This window comes from Magnolia sinica, chromosome 11 (assembly GCF_029962835.1).
Source record: "Magnolia sinica isolate HGM2019 chromosome 11, MsV1, whole genome shotgun sequence".
Taxonomy (NCBI): domain Eukaryota; kingdom Viridiplantae; phylum Streptophyta; class Magnoliopsida; order Magnoliales; family Magnoliaceae; genus Magnolia; species Magnolia sinica.
In genome coordinates, this window is record NC_080583.1 from 72,566,358 (window position 1) to 72,588,388 (window position 22,031).

At 43.2% G+C, this 22,031-nt stretch overlaps 1 protein-coding gene and 1 long non-coding RNA gene across 2 annotated transcripts; both read left to right on the forward strand.

The window, feature by feature from the left end:
* The first annotated feature begins 823 nt into the window (after nt 1–823).
* Nucleotides 824–22,011, forward strand: LOC131219335 (uncharacterized). Its single transcript, XM_058214417.1, has 9 exons — nt 824–1,035; nt 18,150–18,273; nt 18,371–18,438; nt 18,572–18,631; nt 18,770–18,932; nt 19,025–19,167; nt 19,618–19,832; nt 21,556–21,664; nt 21,743–22,011. Exons 1-9 carry the CDS (start codon nt 877–879, stop codon nt 21,827–21,829), a joined length of 1,128 nt encoding a protein of 375 aa, XP_058070400.1. The 5' UTR covers nt 824–876; the 3' UTR covers nt 21,830–22,011.
* On the forward strand, nt 1,042–14,418 carry LOC131219336 (uncharacterized). The gene is made up of 2 exons (XR_009158113.1): nt 1,042–5,109; nt 14,355–14,418. It is a non-coding gene; the product is annotated as an uncharacterized LOC131219336 (long non-coding RNA).
* Nucleotides 22,012–22,031: the final 20 nt, after the last annotated feature.

Below are 22,031 nucleotides of genomic sequence, written 5' to 3' on the forward strand. Positions count from 1 at the left end.
ATGCCGCCTCCACTATGATCCACATGCTCAGATGGTCCGATGATTTGAACCGTCCATATTCTCATCAATACAATAAATAAGCTGTTACTACCACTCAAGTTTTATTGATGATCTAAAAAATACAATAAATAAGCTATTGGTACGTACTCTCGTTTCATTGAAAATCTTAACCTCTGAGGTTTTTAATAGTTGAATGACAGCCATTGAAAAATTTCATTTCATTGTAATAAATTCATCTACAGAAATAGATTTTCCACATCATTTTTTCAAGTTGAGTTATTATATTGGCCTATAGAGCATAGAAACCACAAAATGGACGGTTCAGATCGTCCGAACACTAATCATGTAGGCCCCAGCGGCCGGCGACACGCTAATTTATTCACTGTCTCCTCAAGCGACGACTTCACGGGTCAGTCCAAGAAATGTTCACATACAGAGCCGTCGTGTGAAACTCCATATACAAGCCATCCATTCCCTCCAACGTGTCATTGAGTATACCATCCGAACCGTGGAAAATGGGACCCACTTCATTAATATCACCTGGGACGAAAATTACGATGGTCCATTCATCATATAGGCTCCCACATTAAAATCGATGGACAGCCACTGATCTGTCGCATTTCTCTGTGTGCCTCACACGAAGAGTAGATTGTTCCAATCTTCCATCCAGCAGATCTTGACAGTGGGCCATCATTTTAACGGTCCGGATGTTCCAATAAAGTAACACTCATCAGAAAACAAGAAGGTTGCATGTGAAAACTAACATACAGCGTTGTACGAGAACACTCGACGTTCTGCTTGGGGCGTTATAAGGGGAGCTTCTAACAAGCGCCGTTGGGCGAATCACACTCCAGTAGTGGGTTTTTCTCAAGCGCCATGGATCAGGAGACGCATTCCGAAGTTACTTCGCAACGCAGGAGGGGTTCTCCTGCCGCAGATCCGTTGCGACAATCATCGAGAGCTACTCAGGCTCAGAGCAACGATGCGTTCGCCATCCCCTTGATTTTCATCAGCATCTTTTTTCTCATGATCCTGGTAATCAATCTCATTCATCGCTTGTATCAGTTTCTCGATCTTCAAATCGACGGTCTCGATTGCATCGATCGAATGCAATGGAGGTCCGGTTGTTGTGGACATGGATGGAGTAAGTACTCTTTTCATGCACTTGCCTAGCACGTGGCAAAGAGGCACACGTGTGTGAGGCGGGAGCCGTTTATCGGGCTGTCCCCACCGTGTAGATGCAAAAACCAGGCTGTTCTGATAATCGGGTGGATCGTGGCCCACCTGATGATCGGATGTTTTCAAGATCGGCACCGCTCATTTTGCAGTTTGACTGTGTAGATGCAGCATCTGAAAAGCCGATTGATCTGATCATCAAGGGGCCCACATGATCAATGGTCCGCACTGTGCAATTGTTGATCAGATCTGTTTATACATGGTGAGGATCGCCTTACGAGGAGCTGGTAGCTACCATCGGACCCATGCCTGCGTTGTTGCTGAGTTGCAGTTGTTCCTGCTCACTTAGCTTTCACCATTGCCAAATTGGTCGGTTTTGATTATCGATCTGGACTGTCCATTTGGTCTATCTCAATCTTCATGGACCACCATTGCAAAACCACATCAATCGGATGGTTTTGTAATTCCGGTTGATGGGTTAAAAAGGAATGGCTTGGATTTCTCTGTCTGGGGTATTTTTTCGATCAAACAATCCAGACCATCTGTTTTGTAGCTTGGAAAATGGATAGTCATAAAATGAAGCGGTTGATTGACGGGTTTTGATAGGATATGCCTGCTTACCATATCACAGCTACCTTACTGGGGCAACTTGATAGCTGTTGGCATTTGAATTTAATGATATCATGAAATTTCATTATATTTGGTGCAAGGAAATGCAGCCTATAAAGCATTTGAATTGCAGCAATAGCATTGCTATGTGATTGTCTTGATTCTACTATTGGGGAATCTGATCTATTATGAACTAGTAAGCTGAGCATGTGAAATAATTTTGAAGTAGGGTAGCTTGTAAGCTGTAATTAGGGTGGCAACTAGGCTGGCTGGAGTCGGAGTGTTGAGGTCTATTGTGTTTGAACTGGGTTTTTGGTCCAATGACCAATTTGGCTTTACTTGCCCTTGCATTTGCCCTAAGGTCCGACAAGTGGGCCAGGCATAGCTTGACTTGCTTTACATAGGTGGGTTAAGCATTTGGCCACTAGACTGCTTGGTTCAAGCCAGATTTGTTAGCTCATGGGCTTGGCTGTCCCAGGCTTGGACTCAGGTCGATATGTCATTGAGCAGGCTTGAATATGCTTCAGTCTGGTCTAGCTTGAGGCCTACTTGCTACACTACTTACACTACTTGCTACCCTACTTAAGAAAATTGCAGACATAAAACTTGGAGAGTAAAACAGCGAGAGACATAACATGTTTAAATATTTATATATTTTAGAGACAAAATGTCAAGCACAACTGAATTGCTATGTATGTTGGACACAGACCAGTGTGTCAGATAGATATCTGGGGTGGTGGACACAATGGCTTTTAGAAATTAGATTTGCCGATATGTCATTGAAAATACTTAGATATTCAATTTTATTAATATTATTGAATTACATTGGTGGAATAGGATTTTTAAAGCCAACACTAAATTGCTGGTCTATTTTATGTCATTATTCTAGAGTCCAGCTAGTGTCATCTACTATCTTGAAAAGTTGTAGAGAGATTTTCTTTGGAGGGGAAGGGAAGCAGAAAAAAATGACACTTGAGGAGGTGGTGAGAAGTTTGTAAGCCTCAGGCTTTTGGTGGAGTTGGTATCAAAGATTCGAAATCTATGTATGAATCAAGTGCTTCTTGAAAAATGGTTATGGAGATTTGGGATTGAAGAAGATAACTTATGAAAACAAATTATAGCATGCAAGTATGGGGAATAAGAAGGAAGTCAGTCCACATTTGTCTTCTAGATACTAGACCTTCTTTAAGAATCTAATGGATGATGAGATTTAGAACCTTGCCACGTTGTTGGATCGCATTCGTGGTTTAATTGCTTGTTTTCTTGAGCATGATAAATAGTGGTGGAAGTTCAAAAGCTCCAAAAATTTCTCAATGAGCCATTCTTTTCCTTGAAAGCAGAGTGTGTGGGGGTGCCTGCATCACCTCAACTAATATATGGAATTACCTTCATCCTCCATTGTTACTTCTTTTAGATGGTTAGTGGCAAATAACAAATTCATAAACATTGACCATTTGCACAAGAGGAATATGATGATTGCAAATGCATGCATTATGAGATGCGAATTTAATGCAGAGGCATTTTCACACTGGGCTCGAGTGGGGTCGCTTGTTGGATGCAGGGGCACACTCGGGGTGGGTGACCCATGCGATTTGGGGCCCACGGGGGAGGTCTCGTGTTCGAGACTCCTTGCCAGGGGTGATTAATGCGCATTTCACACCGAACTCGAGTGGGGTAGCTTGTGGGATGTGGGGACACACTCGAGGTGGGCGGCTCATGTGATTTGGGGGCCCACGAAGGGAATTCGGTCGAGGTCCTAACCCATGAGATGTGGGGCCTGGGCTATGAGATAAAGGGATTAATTCGCTATACTCTAACAGTTCAAGCTTTTAGAGCAAGTGGTTAATTGTCCTGCATCAAATTGGTATCAAAGCGGAAGGTCTCATGTTCGAGACTCCTCACTGGGGGTGATTAATGCAGGGGCATTTTCACACTGGGCTCGAGTGGGGTCGCCTGTTGGATGTAGGGGCACACTCGGGGTGGGTGACCCATGCGATTTGGGGCCCACGGGGGAGGTCTCGTGTTTGAGACTCCTTACCAATGGTGATTAATGCGCATTTCACACCGGGCTCGAGTGGGGTAGCCCGTGGGATGCGGGGAAACACTCGGGGTGGGGGACCCATATGATTTGAGACCCACGAATGGGGTTCGGCCGAGGTCCTAACCCATGAGATGTGGGGTCTGGGTTATGAGATAAAGGGATTAATTCGCCATACTCTAACAGTTCGAGCTTTTAGAGCAAGTTGTTAATTGTCCTGCATCAGAATTGTGTGTAATAGGGTGTTGTATGCATCCCGTCTAGTGATGACATGCCCCCCAATGACAAAGCGCCATGTTTTTGTGTTAAATGTGGGATTCACATTAAAAAGTAACACTTGCATGAAATGACGATTTTGCCTTTTCCATTGTGGGTCCTATGCGTAACACACTCACCTAATGCTTTGTCATTGGGGGCACGCCATGTGCCTTAAGGGCGCAGAATTAATAAACCATCTATCTCAGTTCATTGTGCGGTTGCTTCAGTAGTATGGACTAAGGTTCTGGTTGGCAGCCCCATTCACATGTGAAGTGGGTTATGCTAGGTGATTTACCCTGCTGCAGCCTGCATGCAATCTATATCCTACATTATGTACCTTTAAGGTTCAGAATCAATTAACCATCTATCTGTTTAGTTCATTCTGAGGTTGCTTCAGTAACGTGGACTAAGGTTCTGGTCCGTCCTATTCAATGTGAAGTGGGTTATGCTAGGTGATGCAGACATTGTGGCATTGGCCCATGTGACTAGACATGATCACGTAACGGGCGGGCTCCACTGCATTGTATACACTAGCTGGTGTTGACATTAGAATTTTGCCTAAGGTCAATCTGTGGTAACCATCATTGGTTAGTGCAGGGCGTTTGACGCTCATCTACAAGCTAGTGTGGGACTAGGTTACAAACTAACTAAGGTCAGTGCAAGACCATTTATGGCATTCCACGCGAATGGTTAGGGTAGGGCCAGTGCAGGTCCATTATTCACTCACTCTGCTCACTATTTAAGGACAACACAAAACGCCTTTGGCACATTCTACGACAATGGTTAAGGCTTAACGTGAGTCCTCTGGCATCCACTCTGCCCACATTATCCAAGGGTAGCATGGAATGGTAGTGGATAGTTTCCAAGGCACCAAAAGTGTAGTTTGCGCTCACTGTTTAAGGACAGCGTGAAACCTATGTAGGCCGAACCACACCAACTGTTTGTGATCAGTGTGGTACCAATTTCCTTGACAGGAGTTCACTCCATGCCAACGGCCAAGGCTAGTGTTGGATTACATTTTGCACCTAGTGTGTAATAGCCCATGCCTACCCCGTAAGATATTGTCCGCTTTGGGCTCACGCCCGCACGGTTTTGTTCGCAGGGTTCTCCCCCAAAAGGCCTCTTACATTATAGGGTGGATCTCCACATATAACCATCACAACTTCGGACAACGCTTCCGATGTGGGACACCGTTCCACCCCACTGCATACACAGTAGCCTGCCACCACTGGTAGCTAGCCCAGGTCCTTAGACCCCACCCATACAGCGTCCGCCCACATGTGCACTAGCATTGTGTCACATTCTGGGAATGTCACTCTCGAGAAGTCGCTCTCAGCAACAGTACCTCTCCTCTCTGCTTGTATAATATCTCGCACGCTGCTACTCGTAGCTTCTCCAGCTATCCACTCTCATCACTCCCAAGGCAAACGTGTCCCAACAGCTGTTTCCAAAGGAATGGATCTACAGAAAGAGTCCCCCCTTACAGCTCTTCTCCTTCGTCCGCATCGTCTGCAACTTCGAGATGATAGAATTTTCTCTATTGGAGTCCTCTTTCAGATCCGTCACAGTGGATTTCTCCCCTCTATAAATACTAGTGTAATGTGTGTTGTAGAATAAGAGAGAAGTAAGAAATAGAAAGAAGTACTAGAAAAAACTAAGTGAGAAAATAGTGTTATAATCCCAGCTTATGTGTTTATATATTTGCTCTCATTTCATGTTTTTAACCCTGTCTAAATCATAATTTTATGTTCCGTGCTACAGTAACTTGCTACAGTACTAATGTTACAGTAACATCGCTATAGTAACGATGTTACAGTAACACTGCTACAGTACTAGGCGCATAAGCACACACCATGGGTGGAGTAGGAAGGAGTGGAGGTAGTGGTGAGACAGATTGAGAACACCGAAGATGGGACAAGGCTTTTTGGTAGTAGGGCATAAGAGGAGGTTTGGGTGGTTGTGAGGGCTTCGGAGATGGAGGCTTTGGAGGTGAAGGTTTTGGTGGTGAAGGCTTTGGTGGTGGAGGTGAGGGTTTGCACACGGGAGGAGGTGCAGTGACTGGCTTCTTTTTGGGGTAAAGGACATAGAAGTCAAATTTGCTAGACGGTTCACCAAGAAGACCAACTTCAGGGTCTCCAGCTTCATATCTGCGTTTGAGCTGGGCCTGAAAAGATTTGGATTTGCGAGGCTTCTTATCCTCATAGCAATCATCACACTCACAAGCATCCCAACCAATATGGAGACCATTACGTTGTCGCCAGTCAGTATAAAGGCGTCCATAGGGATCAGGACCAGTAGGAGCTGGTTCAGTAACATAGATGCCTTCAATCCATTCGCCAGGAGGAGGATTGACTGGAGTAAAGCAATTGAGCTCAGGAAGAGGAGTGGAGAAAACCGGCGTAGCCTGGGAGCTGGTTTCAAACTTGGTTTCCACTGTCTTGTCCTTGCGTCGAACAAAGATAGCGGAGTCATTGGAGATCACCTGAGAGGCGTCCATCTGCTTCGCATAATTGGTGATCCATATAGCAGGAAGAATTTCTTTCAACTGGTCTGGAGTCAGCTGGCGTGGAACAAATGTACACTTGGGAACATCATTCTGGTCCACACAAATCAGCAGAGCATCATGCCGAGAGGCAAGACCTGGGAGAAGCAAATCAATGGAATGATTCTGGATGCGGAAGGCGACCTGGTAGTGCAACGTGGCCGCTATGGCACCATCTTGGAGGTCAGCACCAGAGAGCTGAACCTTGGCTTGGAGAGCCGAGAAAAGATACGCATCACTGAATGGGAGATTAAAGTTGGGATACAGAGTGACAAACACTGTACCCTTGTTCAGTGTGGTCTGGATTGTGCCGATTACCGCATGTTGGTACTGTCGAAACCGGGTGTCCAGAAGAGCAAGCTTACAGGCCGTAGGAAGGCCTTTTCTGCCACAGACTGTGTGTTACTGTAGCACGGTACTGTAGCAGTGTTACTGTAGCATCGTTACTGTAACGATGTTACTGTAGCATTAGTACTGTAGCAAGTTACTATAGCACGAAACATAAAATTACGATTTAGACAGGGTTAAGAACATGAAATGACAGCAAATATATAAACACATAATTAACAAACCTAAGCAGGCTAAAATAGCTGCAATGATCTCTGGCGGATACATGGAAGAGAAGGAAGTTGATGGGGCTTTAAATAAACAGTACGAGGGAATGGAGTGGTGAAGATAATATCAGTAATAAGTAAAAATCTAGAAAATCTATAAGGCAGTAAACACTTAAGACGAAGACGGAATTTAAAGCAAACACGTTTGCTTAACATAAGCTGAAACAGAAATAGAATTACAAAACAAATAAGGAAGAGAAGTCGTTATCAGAAAAACATCACTTTCATAAGTCTCTTTTAAACTATTTACAAACTCATAAGCTGGGATTATAACACTATTTTCTCACATAGTTTTTTCTAGTACTTCTTTCTATTTCTTACTTCTCTCTTATTCTACAATACACATTACACTGGTATTTATAGAGGGGAGAAATCCACTATGACGGATCTGAAAGAGGACTCCAATAGAGAAAATTCTATCGTCTCGAAGTTGCAGACGACGCAGACGAAGGAGAAGAGCTGCAAGGGGGGACTCTTTCTATAGATCCATTCCTTTGGAAACAGCTGTTGGGACACGTTTGCCTTGGGAGTGATGAGAGTGGATAGCTGGAGAAGCTAGGAGTAGTAGCGTGTGAGATATTATACAAGCAGAGAGGAGAGGTACTGTTGCTGAGAGCGACTTCTCGAGAGTGACATGCTGAAGAAATGGGTTTTGCAGAGATGCTTCTGCAAAGGTGCAGAGGTGCTTTAAAGTTGCAGACTTTGATGGCGATGGGTATAGCTTCAGTCGGAGCCTGAGTCACTAGTTGAAGCAGTGTGATAAACAGAGTGGGGAGACTCATCATCGTTGGAAGAGGGTGTTGGAGCCATTAAGAGTTCGAGATTCCTTTCCATGTAGGATGTGAAATGGTCCAAGCACAAATCACTGTTGGCTGTAGACATTGGTGTGAGCCAAATGGAACTTGGAATGTTGGCATAGAGAACATAGAATCGTTTAGACATCTTGCTGTAATGTCTATCCAAATCAGCTTTCTCAAAAGAGCAGACTTTCATCTGTATAAATTCTTCTCGTGCTATTCGTGCATAGGAAGTAGAATTACCAACGAACTCAAGATAGAGGAAGCCTATAAAAGCTTCAAGACTGTTTTCTTGCAGTAGCTGAAGTTGGCGATATTCACCAAGCATGTTCCACCATTCACGTAATGTACCACTGAAACGGGCAATGACTTTTTCACAGGTATGGCGTTCTGTAGCACCTGGAGTTTGGACGTCAGCTTTCATCCATGCATAGATGTCCATAAGACGTTGTTGCCATTCATGAGGTGGAATGTCATCAAGGGTGAATAACTTCTTATGATCATTCTCAGAAACAACAACACGAGGAGGTTGCGGCGGCGGTGGAGGCCGATCATCTTCATCAACATCACTTGCTGCTTCATCAACCTGAGGGTCAGGATGAGGAGCTTGAGGGTGCGGAGTAGGCATGGCACCGTGAGGTTGGTACATCAGTTGGTCAGGAACTTCTGAATCAACATTGTCAGAGAGATCAGAAGCTTCTGAAGGAACCAAAGCACTGGTTCGAAGAAATGATGCAATTGGATTCAATGGCGCTGGAGGCAGGTATTCATCAGAAGGAATGGACAAGGCCATTAGATCAAAAGTGAAGGGATGATCTGGCTCAAGAGGTTTCTTGCCTTTAGAAGAGGAGGGAACGGACGGATGTGAGCTTATAGGAGCTGGGTGAGAAGGTGGAGGAGTAGGTCGAAAAGATTGTGAGACGGAGGGTTGTGGTAGAGGCGGAGGGGAGTTATAGAAAGTGGGTGGAGTGGCCCATGGAATAGTAGGTGGTGTAGAGGGTATCCAAGGTAACGGAGGAGGAGCAGGTAATGGCAGTATTTTAGGGTGAGGGAATAATGGATTATCAGGATAAATGGAAGGAGCTGGCCTGGGCGGATTTTTGATGTCATGCAGTTGAGCTTTGAGGGACTTTCTTTCCATCTCTTTTTGCAAGAGAAGGTTAGAATCACGAACCGTAGTAGCAATGAAGTACAGCTCCTTTTCAATAACAGCGATTCGAGCTTCAAGAAGAGGAATCACAGGGCTTTGCTTTTGCACAGTAGCATTGAGCTGTTGCTGTTGGTATAGCAGTTGCTGCAAAGCACGGTTTTGTTGAGCGGCATTTTCAGCTTGCCAATTAAGGGCTGCTTCAGCAGCAGAGACGCGTTTGGGAGTACCATCAGATTGAAGACCAGGAGGGTCTTTGATTTTCCAAACATAACGAGTACGTTCAGCAGGGTACTCAAAGTCGTCTGTGGCTGGAAAATGCGGGTCATCAGTAGGCTCATAAGCACACGCCATGGGTGGAGTAGGAAGGAGAGGAGGTAATGGTGAGACAGATTGAGAACACCGAAGATGGGACAAGGCTTTTTGGTAGTAGGGCATAAGAGGAGGTTTGGGTGGTTGTGAGGGCTTCGGAGATGGAGGCTTTGGAGGTGAAGGTTTTGGTGGTGAAGGCTTTGGTGGTGGAGGTGAGGGTTTGCACACGGGAGGAGGTGCAGTGACTGGCTTCTTTTTGGGGTAAAGGACATAGAAGTCAAATTTGCCAGACGGTTCACCAAGAAGACCAACTTCAGGGTCTCCAGCTTCATATCTGCGTTTGAGCTGGGCCTGAAAAGATTTGGATTTGCGAGGCTTCTTATCCTCACAGCAATCATCACACTCATAAGCATCCCAACCAATATGGAGACCATTACGTCGTCGCCAGTCAGTATAAAGGCGTCCATTGGGATCAGGACCAGTAGGAGCCGGTTCAGTAACATAGATGCCTTCAATCCATTCGCCAGGAGGAGGATTGACTAGAGTAAAGCAATTGAGCTCAGGAAGAGGAGTGGAGAAAACCGGCGTAGCCTGGGAGCTGGTTTCAAACTTGGTTTCCACTGTCTTGTCCTTGCGACGAACAAAGATAGCGGAGTCATTGGAGATCACTTGAGAGGCGTCCATCTGCTTCTCATAATTGGTGATCCATATTGCAGGAAGAATTTCTTTCAACTAGTCTGGAGTCAGCTGGCGTGGAACAAATGTACACTTGGGAACATCATTCTGATCCACATAAATCAGCAGAGCATCATGCTGAGAGGCAAGACCTGGGAGAGGCAAATCAATGGAATGATTCTGGATGCGGAAGGTGACCTGGTAGTGCAACGTGGCCGCTATGGCACCATCTTGGAGGTCAGCACCAGAGAGCTGAACCTAGGCTTGGAGAGCCGAGAAAAGATACGCATCACTGAATGGGAGATTAAAGTTGGGATACAGAGTGACAAACACTATACCCTTGTTCAGTGTGGTCTGGACTGTGCCGATTACCGCATGTTGGTACTGTCGAAACCGGGTGTCCAGAAGAGCAAGCTTACAGGCTGTAGGAAGGCCTTTTCTGCCATGGAAAGTTATGGCAAGGCGGACTGCACCAAAGTGCAGATGCGTGTATCCTTGGGACCGCCAGTCAGGGAGCTTCTCGCTGGGCAGTTGGAGTTGGATGAACTCCTCAAGTTGATTGGCACGGATGGGAGCCTGATCAAACTTGGAGGACAAAGCATATTCTTTGATGGGAACGTGCTGCTTGCGCACAAGTTGCTGGAACTTGGAAGAAAGAGAACCACGATTTTTCTGAAAGAACTGGTAAGGATTGGAGACAGGAAGATGGGTAGCAGGGACATTTTCATCAGCATACTCGACTTCATACAAAAACTCATATTTACTACCACTAAAAGAGGTAAGAGGAAGAGGAAGGGACTTAGTAGAAGAAGAAGAAGACAACGACGGAGAACGAGCCGTAGACATGCTAAAACAAACGGCAGGATGTATGGCATGGTTAGGAAAGGGCACCAGAGGGAACTCAACTATCTTCAGAGTGCAAGTCATAGTTTGATACAATTCAAATTCCTTTTATCAAGAACATGTTGACTACAAAGGGGTGACCTTAACGCCTACCACAAGCTCAACGGTCGAAACTCACCAACTGGATCTTGATAGCCAGAAGTAGGAATTCTATATCCATCTTGTTCAACAGATATTATCAAACCAAGTGTTCTGATACAAAAGATCGCACGAGGCGCAACTGTAGAGCATACTAATCATGGCGACTATGTATCTATCTACTATTAAAAGGAGATAGACTATGCCGACACTGAAGAAGGCGGAGATACCTGAAGGTAGTCCTATCCATCACATAACATACACCCCGACCAACAAAGTTAGAAAGCCATGGCTCTGATACCAATAAACCAACCAGGGTGATACATAGCTAAACCCTAAACCCTAAATAATGTTAAAACCAGTGTATCAAATAGCGTTCGTAGCGTAGCGGTAGCGTACGCTACGTAGCGTAGCGTAGCGATTTCGCTACGTAGCGTCAGAAATAGCTTACGCTACGGGTATGTAGCGTGTAGCACAGGTAGCGTACGCTACCTGTTTTGTTTTTTTTTTTTTGTTTTTCCAGTGCAGGAAACAGTGGTGAACTCACACCACAAGCAAACTTAAGTTAAAAAACCTAATTCTAAACGGCTTCCACCCCCAAACCGCAGCAGCCGACGCAGCTGCTCTCCCCACCCTTGCATTTGGAGACTCAAAATCTTCTCACAGAGCAAATCCGACGCTGCCGACGCTGATTCTCTCCCCACCCTTCAATGTTGTGGTCGAAAGTCAGCTGCCAGGCGCAAACCGACGCCGTTGACGTTGCTCCTTCCCACTTTTCAATCGTGAGTTGGAAAAACAACTTCCAAAGGCAAACCGATCGCTGTGGAGCTTCAATATTTACAGTTTTTAGCGATTCAATCTCATCTTGAGACAAAAATAGGTGCGCTCCTTCCTTTTTTTCTTCTTCTCCTCTTCCTTCTTCTCCTTCTTCCTCTTCTTCTTCTTCTTCTCGGACTGCTGCGGTTACGGTCGCAGCTGCGGATTCTTCTCTCTCTCTCTCTCTCTCTCTTCTTTCCCTCTTTTCTTTCGGTTTCCCCCTCTTCTTTTTCATTTCCGGAATCGAAAATGGAATAGACGGACAGCCACACACTTATTATTATTATTATTTTTGTGTTCTGCGATGCACGTTGAACAGTGCACTTGCACTATTTTGTTACACGGTTCCTGTAATGTTTATTTTCCATCTAACCTGTTAATTAGGTTACATTGACATGGATGAAGGGAAAACACACATGTCAGCTTGATCTAATACTTTTGTAGCCCCTAATAAATTTTTAATGGTGGATGTTTAATTATTGTTGTTTCTTATGGTGCGGTCCACCCAAGCTTTGGATTTGCCTCATTTTCGGGCTCATGCCCTAAAATTATTTGGCAAAATGGATGGACGGTGTGGATATAACACATTTATCACAGTGGGGCCCAAAAAACTGACACTTGTGTGCTACACTTCACAATCCGAGTCCCGCCTAATTCGGTCCCTTAAAAAATTGTACACGAGACATGTATTAACTTAAAAATAATAAGACCTTATCCATCAACTTCTTACTATTTAATATTTATCATATATATATATATATTAAAATTAAAAAATAGAAGTATTGTGTAGCTTACGCTACACGCTACGCTATTTCGCTACACGCTACGGAGGGCTAAACGCTACGCAACACGCTACCGCTATTTAAAACACTGGTTAAAACCAACCAGGGCTAGCTACCAGTGGTTGGTAGGCTACTGTGTATGCAGTGGGGTGGAACGGTGTCCCACATCGGAAGCGCTGTCCGAAGTTGTGATGGTTATATGTGGAGATCCACCCTATAATGTAAGAGGCCTCTTGGGGGAGAACCCTGAGAACAAAATCATGCGGGCATGAGCCCAAAGCAGACATTATCTTACGGGGTAGGTGTGGGCTGTTATAAATGGTATCAGAGCCGAGGACAGTTCTGCCCTCGGTGGAGGATAGTGTGAAGCCCCATCACTGTTGCACACATGGGCGGACGCTGATGTGGGCGGGGCCTAAGGGCCTGGGCGAGCTACCAGTAGTTGGCAGGCTACTATGTACACAGTGAGGGCAGAATGTTGTCCCACATCGGAAGCGCTGTCCGAAGTTGTAATAGTTATATGTGGAGATTCACCCTATAATGTAAGAGGCCTTTTGGGGGAGAACCCTGAGAACAAAACCGTGCGGGCATGAGCCCAAAACGGACAATATCTTACTGGGTAGGCGTGGGTTGTTACAAATGGTATCAAAGCCAAGGACGGCTCTGCCCTCGGTGGGGGATAATGTGACACAATACTGGTGCACATGTGGGCGGACGCTGTGTGGGCGGGGTCTAATGACCTGGGCTAGCTACCAGTGGTTGGCAGGCTACTGTGTATGCAGTGGAGTGGAACGGTGTCCCACATCGGAAGCGCTGTCCAAAGTTGTGATGGTTATATGTGGAGATTCACCCTATAATGTAAGAGGCCTTTTAGGGGAGAACCCTGAGAACAAAACCATGTGGGCGTGAGCCCAAAGCGGACAATATCTTACGGGGTAGGAGTGGGCTGTTACAAATGGTATCAGAGTCGAGGACGGCTCTGTCCCTCGGTGGGGGATAGTGTGAAGCCCTGTCATTGTTGCACACGTGGGCGGGTGCATGTGGGCGGATGCTGATGTGGGCAGGGCCTAAGGGCCTGGGCGAGCTACCAGTAGTTGGCAGGCTACTGTGTACACAATGAGGGCGGAATGTTGTCCCACATCGGAAGCGCTGTCTGAAGTTGTGATGGTTATTTGTGGAGATTCACCCTATAATGTAAGAGGCCTTTTGGGGGAGAACCCTGAGAATAAAACCGTGCGGGCGTGAGCCCAAAGCGGACAATATCTTACGGGGTAGGCATGGGTTGTTACAAATGGTATCAAAGCCGAGGACAGCTTTGCCCTCGGTGGGGGATAATGTGACACAATACTGGTGCACATGTGGGCGGACGCTGTGTGGGCGGGGTCTAAGGACCTGGACTAGCTACCAGTGGTTAGTAGGATACTGTGTATGCAGTGGGGTGGAATGGTGTCTCACATTAGAAGCGCTGTCCGAAGTTGTGATGGTTATATGTGGAGATTCACCCTATAATATAAGAGGCCTTTTGGGGGAGAACCCTGAGAACAAAACCGTGTGGGCGTGAGCCCAAAGCAGACAATATCTTATGGGGTAGGCGTGGGCTATTATAGTGCGTGCTAACGGAAAGTACTTCAAGTCGTCCAATGGCAGCTTGACACGTGTTAATAATTGCCTCTTATGGGGTAGGCGTGGGCTATTACAATGCGTGCTAACGGAAAGTACTTCAAGTCGTCCAATGGCAGCTTGACACGTGTTAATAATTGCCTAACAAACTTTTAAACATGACATAACGGTGTAACCTCCTCATGGGTTGGAAATAACCATCTCCCATCCTTATAAATACCCTTTTGACTTTTGAGTCTTCATTTCGGCACTTCATGCTATTCAGCCCTCGAGATTGCTTAAGAGTTGTAGATCCTCAAGGCTTTCTCTCTTCTTTTTCTTCGTGCCAAGGCTTGGGACAAGGTGAGGATGAGAGTCTAAGGACTCGTCTCCTATGAAACGTGGCTTTGCACCAACCTTTGGACCCCCTAGTAGTGGCTTAGCGCCAACAGTCTGAGAACTAGTTGTCTGGCTCTGCTGGAATGTCTAAGGTGCCTGAGCAGTGGCCCGATGCTGACCACTCAAGGCTCTGGAGGTGGTTCCACGGTGCTCCAAGCAGTGGCTCCGTGCTGACTATTTGGATTGTTCCAAAAGTGGTCCCGTGCTGACCATCAAGGCAATTTGTGCTGACCTTTGGGTTTCTTTAGCAGAATGGCCTCGTGCCATTTCTATCTGAGGTCTTCTGAGCGCTTCAGGGAATGTAGAATGTTGTCGGAACTTCTAAATTTCCTGGAGCTGTACATGACATGAATGCTAAGGCTATTGAGTCATCAAAGCATTGGAATACCTAAGCCTGATTGATGATTTAGACACCCTGAAGACGAACAACCATAGATTAGGAACTATATGCATCATTTGCATCTGACTACTCTGTACAAGGTGTTTTGTAACGGTAACGGTGGCTGTAACAGCCGCCACCGTTAGCTTTATGATAGGGGCTGTTACGCCGGCTATTGAGTCATCAAAGCATTGGAATACCTAAGCCTGATTGATGATTTAGACACCCTGAAGACGAACAACCATAGATTAGGAACTATATGCATCATTTGCATCTGACTACTCTGTACAAGGTGTTTTGTAACGATAACGGTGGCTGTAACAGCCGCCACCGTTAGCTTTATGATAGGGGCTGTTACGCCCCCCGTAATGGCCATTACGGTCTATTTTTTTATTGAAAAAAAAAAATCCTGAAAAACCTGTATTTGCCCTGTAATATTGATTAAAAAGTATGGAAAACTTGTATCTACCCCATAATAGGCCTTTAAAAGGGATATAACATGCCGTTAACTGAAATTATGGGTCATTTTTTTCCGTAACAGCTGTTACGACCCCGTAAAGTGTAACGGTTGCCACCGTTACATTTACGTAACGACCATTACGGCCCCGTAACGGCCTTTACGGCCTACCGTGACTCTGTACCATGTGACAAACTAGTTCTCTTTGGTTTTTTACCTTTTAATAAAGGGTTTTTTTTTCCCACGGGGAATGTAATTAAGAGTTGTGCCAAACCACAACCTAGAATGTATTTTTGTTTCTGAGATCAATAAAAGCCTCTCAGCATGGCATATTTGAGTGCATATCCTTGTGGAGTTAATATCAATCTGATATCAATTCCTATTGATCATTAAACATTTGTGTTGAATGGGTGGACATTTTATTTTTCTCATTTTCTTAGAATTCTTCTCTTATCAGGTCATTTCATTAGTTGTTACAGTCATATTCAGTCATTACTTCTTCAGACAGCTAACAGGGTGGATCTCAAATTCATATCATTGTGGGCATCATGCTACTAATTGTCTACATGAGTTACCGGGGGAGTTGACCATACCCGTACCCGTACCCGTTCGAGTTGACCTGATATGGACAAATTTGGGCAATTTGACCAAGTTTTCCCCTCCTGTATAGGCAGGGTGTACCATATTGGTTGGACCGGAACCAGTGAGTATTGGGTGACGCCACTGATTTCGGCTGATACTTCAAACCTTGATCCATCTAGTGGGCCATATTGTGGCAACACTTACTGGTTTCGGATGATACACTTAAAACCTTGATCCATCTAGTGGGCCATATTGTGGATGGTCCAAGGTACAATAAGCTACACCAGGACATGGCTAACCATGGTTACATGGGTAGTGGGTTGCTCTGCTACGGGAACAGGTACTCAGTATGCTACTTCCTCCAACGTGTGTTGGTTCGCTAGGAGTAGGTTAACGTGGGTCAGTCAACATATACACCAGGTACCAAGTTTACACAATATATGGAAAGCTATGAATGGTGTAGTTTTATGTATGGGTTGATATTGTAATTTACATATGAAATGCTGAATATTATTGTTATAGGTCCCGCATGCGTAATATTTTATATATCTAGAGAGTTGCATAAATCAAAGTATTAATATCTATTATCTATGCTCCAAATATAGGTTGACATTACAAGTGAATCTACACTAGGAGTATAGAACCACAATTTTGGATCATTAAAATGATCCCGATAGCAAATGACCCATAATTCGGATTGTAGGACTTGGAACATAAAACATATGGGGGTTGGTGATTTAGGTAGCAATTAGCATTGTTCCTAACTGTCTAACCGGTGGACTTTGCACAAATGAATGTGTGCAATTTGCAAAATTTTCATTAAAAGTCAGCTGGATCTTCATGCCACTGTTATTTTCATATTGTGGTCATCCTAGGGGCATTTCTGGTTGCACTGGCTCTACCAATAGAATAGCACTTAAAAATATAAAAGCACTTTAATCAACATTAAATTCTATAATGCAAACAGTGATGTATGGATTTCTGGTGTTTCCAAAGAAGTAAGAAGATTAGAAATCAAAGCAAAATTTGAAGAAGTAGCAAAAAACAATAAATTGATAAAAAGAAAAATAGTATTTTAATCTACATTAAAAATATATGGAAAACAGTAAAATTGTTAAAAAGAAAAATAGTATTGTAATCTAAATTAAAAATATATCAATCAATTATTCTAATCCATGGATCTTTGAGTATTTATTAACAAAAAAGAGAGTTCCAAAAACAGTTAACATCAATTAATCCTAATGTGCACTCTGCATGGATGATGTGATCCATTTGTATTGGGCGTTCTTTAAAATTAAACAAGAAAAGCTGATATAGCATAAAAGTGAATTGAATAAATATTAAATTACATTGAACATCTGTATCCACTGATAGATGTTTGACGTACATATATCCAAAGATACAGAGTGAAAGCAAGTAAATCTAAGAAAAATAACTGAACAGATCTCAGTTGATGATATCCCAAGCTCAGCTGTCAGTTTTCAGTCAATCCATTGACTGTGATGTAGATAGGAGTTTTTAGCTTGATTCATTACAACCCTTAGTTTCTTGCTTGAAATAAGGGAGAGTGATTTGTCATTCTCCATAATCGTATTTTATCCATGATCATATTTCACAAAAAGCCCAAATCACTCAGAAGACAACTCTATTTATACATGAGATCCTCAGTCCTCACAACACTTACCCACTCAGTACAAATGAGACATCCTTTAAGTCACTTAAGAAAGGTACATTTGGCTGAGTCATGAATCCCATGGGTGTATCATGTCAGTTCCCAAACTGGGATGATAGGGCAGAGGTTTTAAAACTTGGGAATATGAAATTGTAAAGGTTGGAATTTCAGCGCTTAAGTATGAACAAATATAAGTGCGATCTTTGTGAACCATATATTTTTTCCTCTTCTTGTAACTCTTTAAATGGGCCATATTTTGCGCTTGTTTTCTCTAAACCAAAAAATTGTAAAATGTGCTATGTTAAAATTTTCAGATAGTATTTTCATCGGCAGTGGATACAGCAAGCAGCACTTTTTCCATTTTACATCAAGTTCCTGAAGGCCATGTTGGTGTGTATTGGAGGGGTGGTGCCCTTCTTGAAGGAATTACCAATCCAGGTAAGGCTATGATGCCTTTTCAACTTCACTAATAGTTTTATTTTGCATTGCAGGATCCAAGATCACAGATCACTTAAAATTTATCTGGGTTTTCTAGGTTTTCATTTGAAGATGCCGTTGATAACCCAATTTGAGCCTATTCAAGTGACCCTTCAAACGGATCAGGTAAATGTTGCTATGGGGGCCCCCCCCCCCCCCCCCCCCCCAATATTTAATACATATTGGGGATATGGGGTAAAAAACTCAAAATATTTTTCCATGATTAACGGACACTTTTGCCTTTTTTTCCTGCAATCAGGTGAAGGATATCCCATGCGGTACAAAAGGTGGTGTTATGATTAGCTTTGATAAGATAGAGGTAAACCATCATAAGATTGTTCTTCATTTGTTAATACAAGTTGTCAAGCTTCAAACTTTAGCAGGGTTGGCTATTTTTATCATATAAAAATGCAGTCGTTCTAAGTTGCATATATTTTGATTGAAATGTTCACAACAGGTTGTTAATCGTCTTCGTAAAGAGTATGTGTATGAGACACTGCTCAATTATGGTGTTACGTATGACAAGACATGGATATATGATAAGATTCATCATGAAATCAATCAGTTTTGCAGTGCTCATTCCTTGCAACAAGTTTATATTGACATGTTTGATCAGGCAAGTAGCTGTATTACTATATGTACTTTGGGTCCCTTTAATTGTTTGCGACGATTTGTTTTTACAGCAATTAATCAATGGCATTTTTTCAGATAGATGAGAAAATGAAAGAAGCCCTACAAGTTGACTGTACACGTTATGCTCCAGGTGTTGAAATTTTAAGTGTGCGTGTCACAAAACCAGCCATACCAGATAGCATAAGACACAATTTTGAGCAAATGGAGGAAGAACGTACCAAGGTAATTATTTCCTGCTGACTGATATTGTGTTGTTATTGCCATGCCTTTTTTTGCTTCAAATCCTCACAATATATGATCAATCTAGACAATTCATTTTTCTTCGCTATTGTTCGGATGGTTAGAATTGTTTTATCGAAGTGACATGAGAGTCATGTGTTATTGAAGGTCAATCCCATGTCATTGGGTGTCCAAATAGATGGTTAAACCTTTTACAATGTAATTAGTTCGAACCATTCAATTTCCTGGCCATCAACCAAATGGCTAGGATCATCCAAACCAAAGTGATTCTTAGTAGTGATAGTAGCTCAAAGACAGGCCCACCATGATGGATGATGCTGATCAATAATGTCACTTATAGTTCATGAAATGGAAAAACAAAATGTGAAGGCTATGATTAATAAAATCCCATTTCATGAAATAATTTGTTCATTGGTGGATTATGCTCTGCAGGTCTTGATCGCCATTGAGAAGCAAAAGGTAGCAGAAAAGGAGGCAGAGACGCAGAAGAAGATGGCTTTAACAGAAGCCGAGAAGAATGCTCAGGTAAGCAAGATCCTCATGGAGCAGAAGTTGATGGAGAAGAACAGTGCTAAGACGCAGGAAGAAATTGAGAACGAAATGTACATGGCACGCGAGAGAAGCCTGGCGGATGCCAATTTTTACAGGTAAAATGGTCTCCCTGCCCACAGCCTCCCTTTCCGAGCATGATCCGGAATATGCAACTAGATGCGTAGAAAGAAAATAGTTGTGTAGATATTTAAATTGGGTTTGTTTGGATTTTGGGAAAAGAAAAGAAAAGTGTAATGATTATTGATTGATTGATTCCGATGGATTCCATGAGCAATATTGAAACAGGGGTTCCCATGGATTACAATTTTGGTGGTCTTGTTTGGATAGCAAATGAAAATATCATATTCCCCTTACAATGGTCACCTCACATCTTGTGCATGAGAATTTGACTATGGAAAAGGCTTATGAATGCTATTTCCAATCTCACCATACCCTTTGCTATCCAAACAACACAAAAGGTCCAAACAATAGAAAGCTCTTTTCTTTTTCTTTTATCACAATCCAACTAATATTTCAAGTAGTGAATATCTACCCCTTCCTAGTTGATTTACATATACCCCTTCTCCATTTTTTGAACTGCAATTGCATGCATCAAGTGTCCAGCTCAATGGCCAAGTTGGTTAGTGCAGCCCCTTTCTCGAGGGTAGATGAGGGATTGAATCCCAAATCCCAATGTGGGGGTTTTGATAGTGGAAACCTGGACCAAAATAGAAGTACGCACTGAGTGTACTATTTCAGTTTCCAAAATGGGCAATGGGTGTCAAATCAGTGAGGATTTGTGTAAGTAGTGTCTCCCTTTAAATACTATTCACGTAATGCATGAAATAACACATGAATGTAGCAGAACTAGGCAAAAATAATTTACACATTGTAAAATTGAGTAAACAGTTATCCATGTGTTACAAAACTGGATAGGACTTCCATGTTACTTCACCAACATTTTAAAATTTGTGGTGCCTTTCCCTCCTGGTGTCTGTCACAGATGTCTATCCATTCCAGACTGACCAAATTGCGCTTGTTGTGGATGGAGCATGTGTCTTAATCACCCTGATCAAGCAATCATAACCATTCAAATAGTGCCTATAAAAAAAGGAGGGTTGAAAATAACAGTGACTGGTCAAAGACTCCAAATTCAATGGGCAAGATCAGACGTTTACTATCATCTACCTAGTGTGATTTTGGATTATGCTTCATCCACAATTGGGTCAGCAATTTGGACGGTCTCGATTGCCATGCAACAGCCACCTTGTGTACAGTAGAAGAGTCATCGGCCTTTTAAAGATGTTGCACTATCCTAGGTTTCTAGCTAGACTACAAAACCAAAAAATATTACAAGAATGCTCCAATTTCTAACTTCCAGAGTAAACTCTTATTTTCATTTAGATAAATTGAGTTGCGAAGCAAGCTGACTCAGAACAGTGATCTGACTCGAATTGTGTGTTCTACAACGTGAACCAATTGGCCGAAAACCAGGCTGGAATGGGACCGGTCTTAAAATCAGTCTTAACCAGTGCTGGTTCTAATTTGAGCTATATTCTAAATTATGATGACACCATGATCCAAAAAACTGAGCCGCCCTAACTGAGTTGAGTTGACTCAGCTTAGTTCCAAGTTGGCTTAATGAGTTTTAGAACTATGTTGTGGAGTTTGTAACCATCCAGATGATTAGGATGACCTATATTAAGCGGATGCTAAAATGGATACTGGATTAGTATCACACAGTTAAATTTTAACTGCAACTGCCATACCTGGTGCCATTCCCAGGTAACATAAGTATGATTATAAAGAGATGAATATTTTTACCGATTCCTTTTACAGGGTGATGAGGGAAGCTGAAGCTAACAAACTGAAACTCACGCCTGAGTTTCTCGAGCTGAAATTCATTGAAGCCATTGCAAACAATTCGAAGATCTTTTTCGGAGACAAGGTATGATGGCTCACATTGATATCTTTCTTTGCTTAATGCATGTTAGGAAACTGATCTCTTAAAGGGATAGCTGTACAGGTACCCAACATGATATTGGATCAGCGGTTGCTGGGGAATTTTCTGAATGATGTTGCGAGAAACGGACACTTACAAGCAGCTGTATAGTATAATTCCACTTGTTTTAACTTAAATTTTGATACTAATGCTTGATCATACAAGCAGCTATATGATTCCACTTGTTTGAGCACAAAGTTTCTTCAGCTTGTAAATATAATGAAAGCAAAGGTGGAAAAAGAAGAAGAAAAAAAGAGAAGCAGCTCATCTCTTTACTTTTCTTCCCTTTTTTATATGTGCTTTTCATAAGATT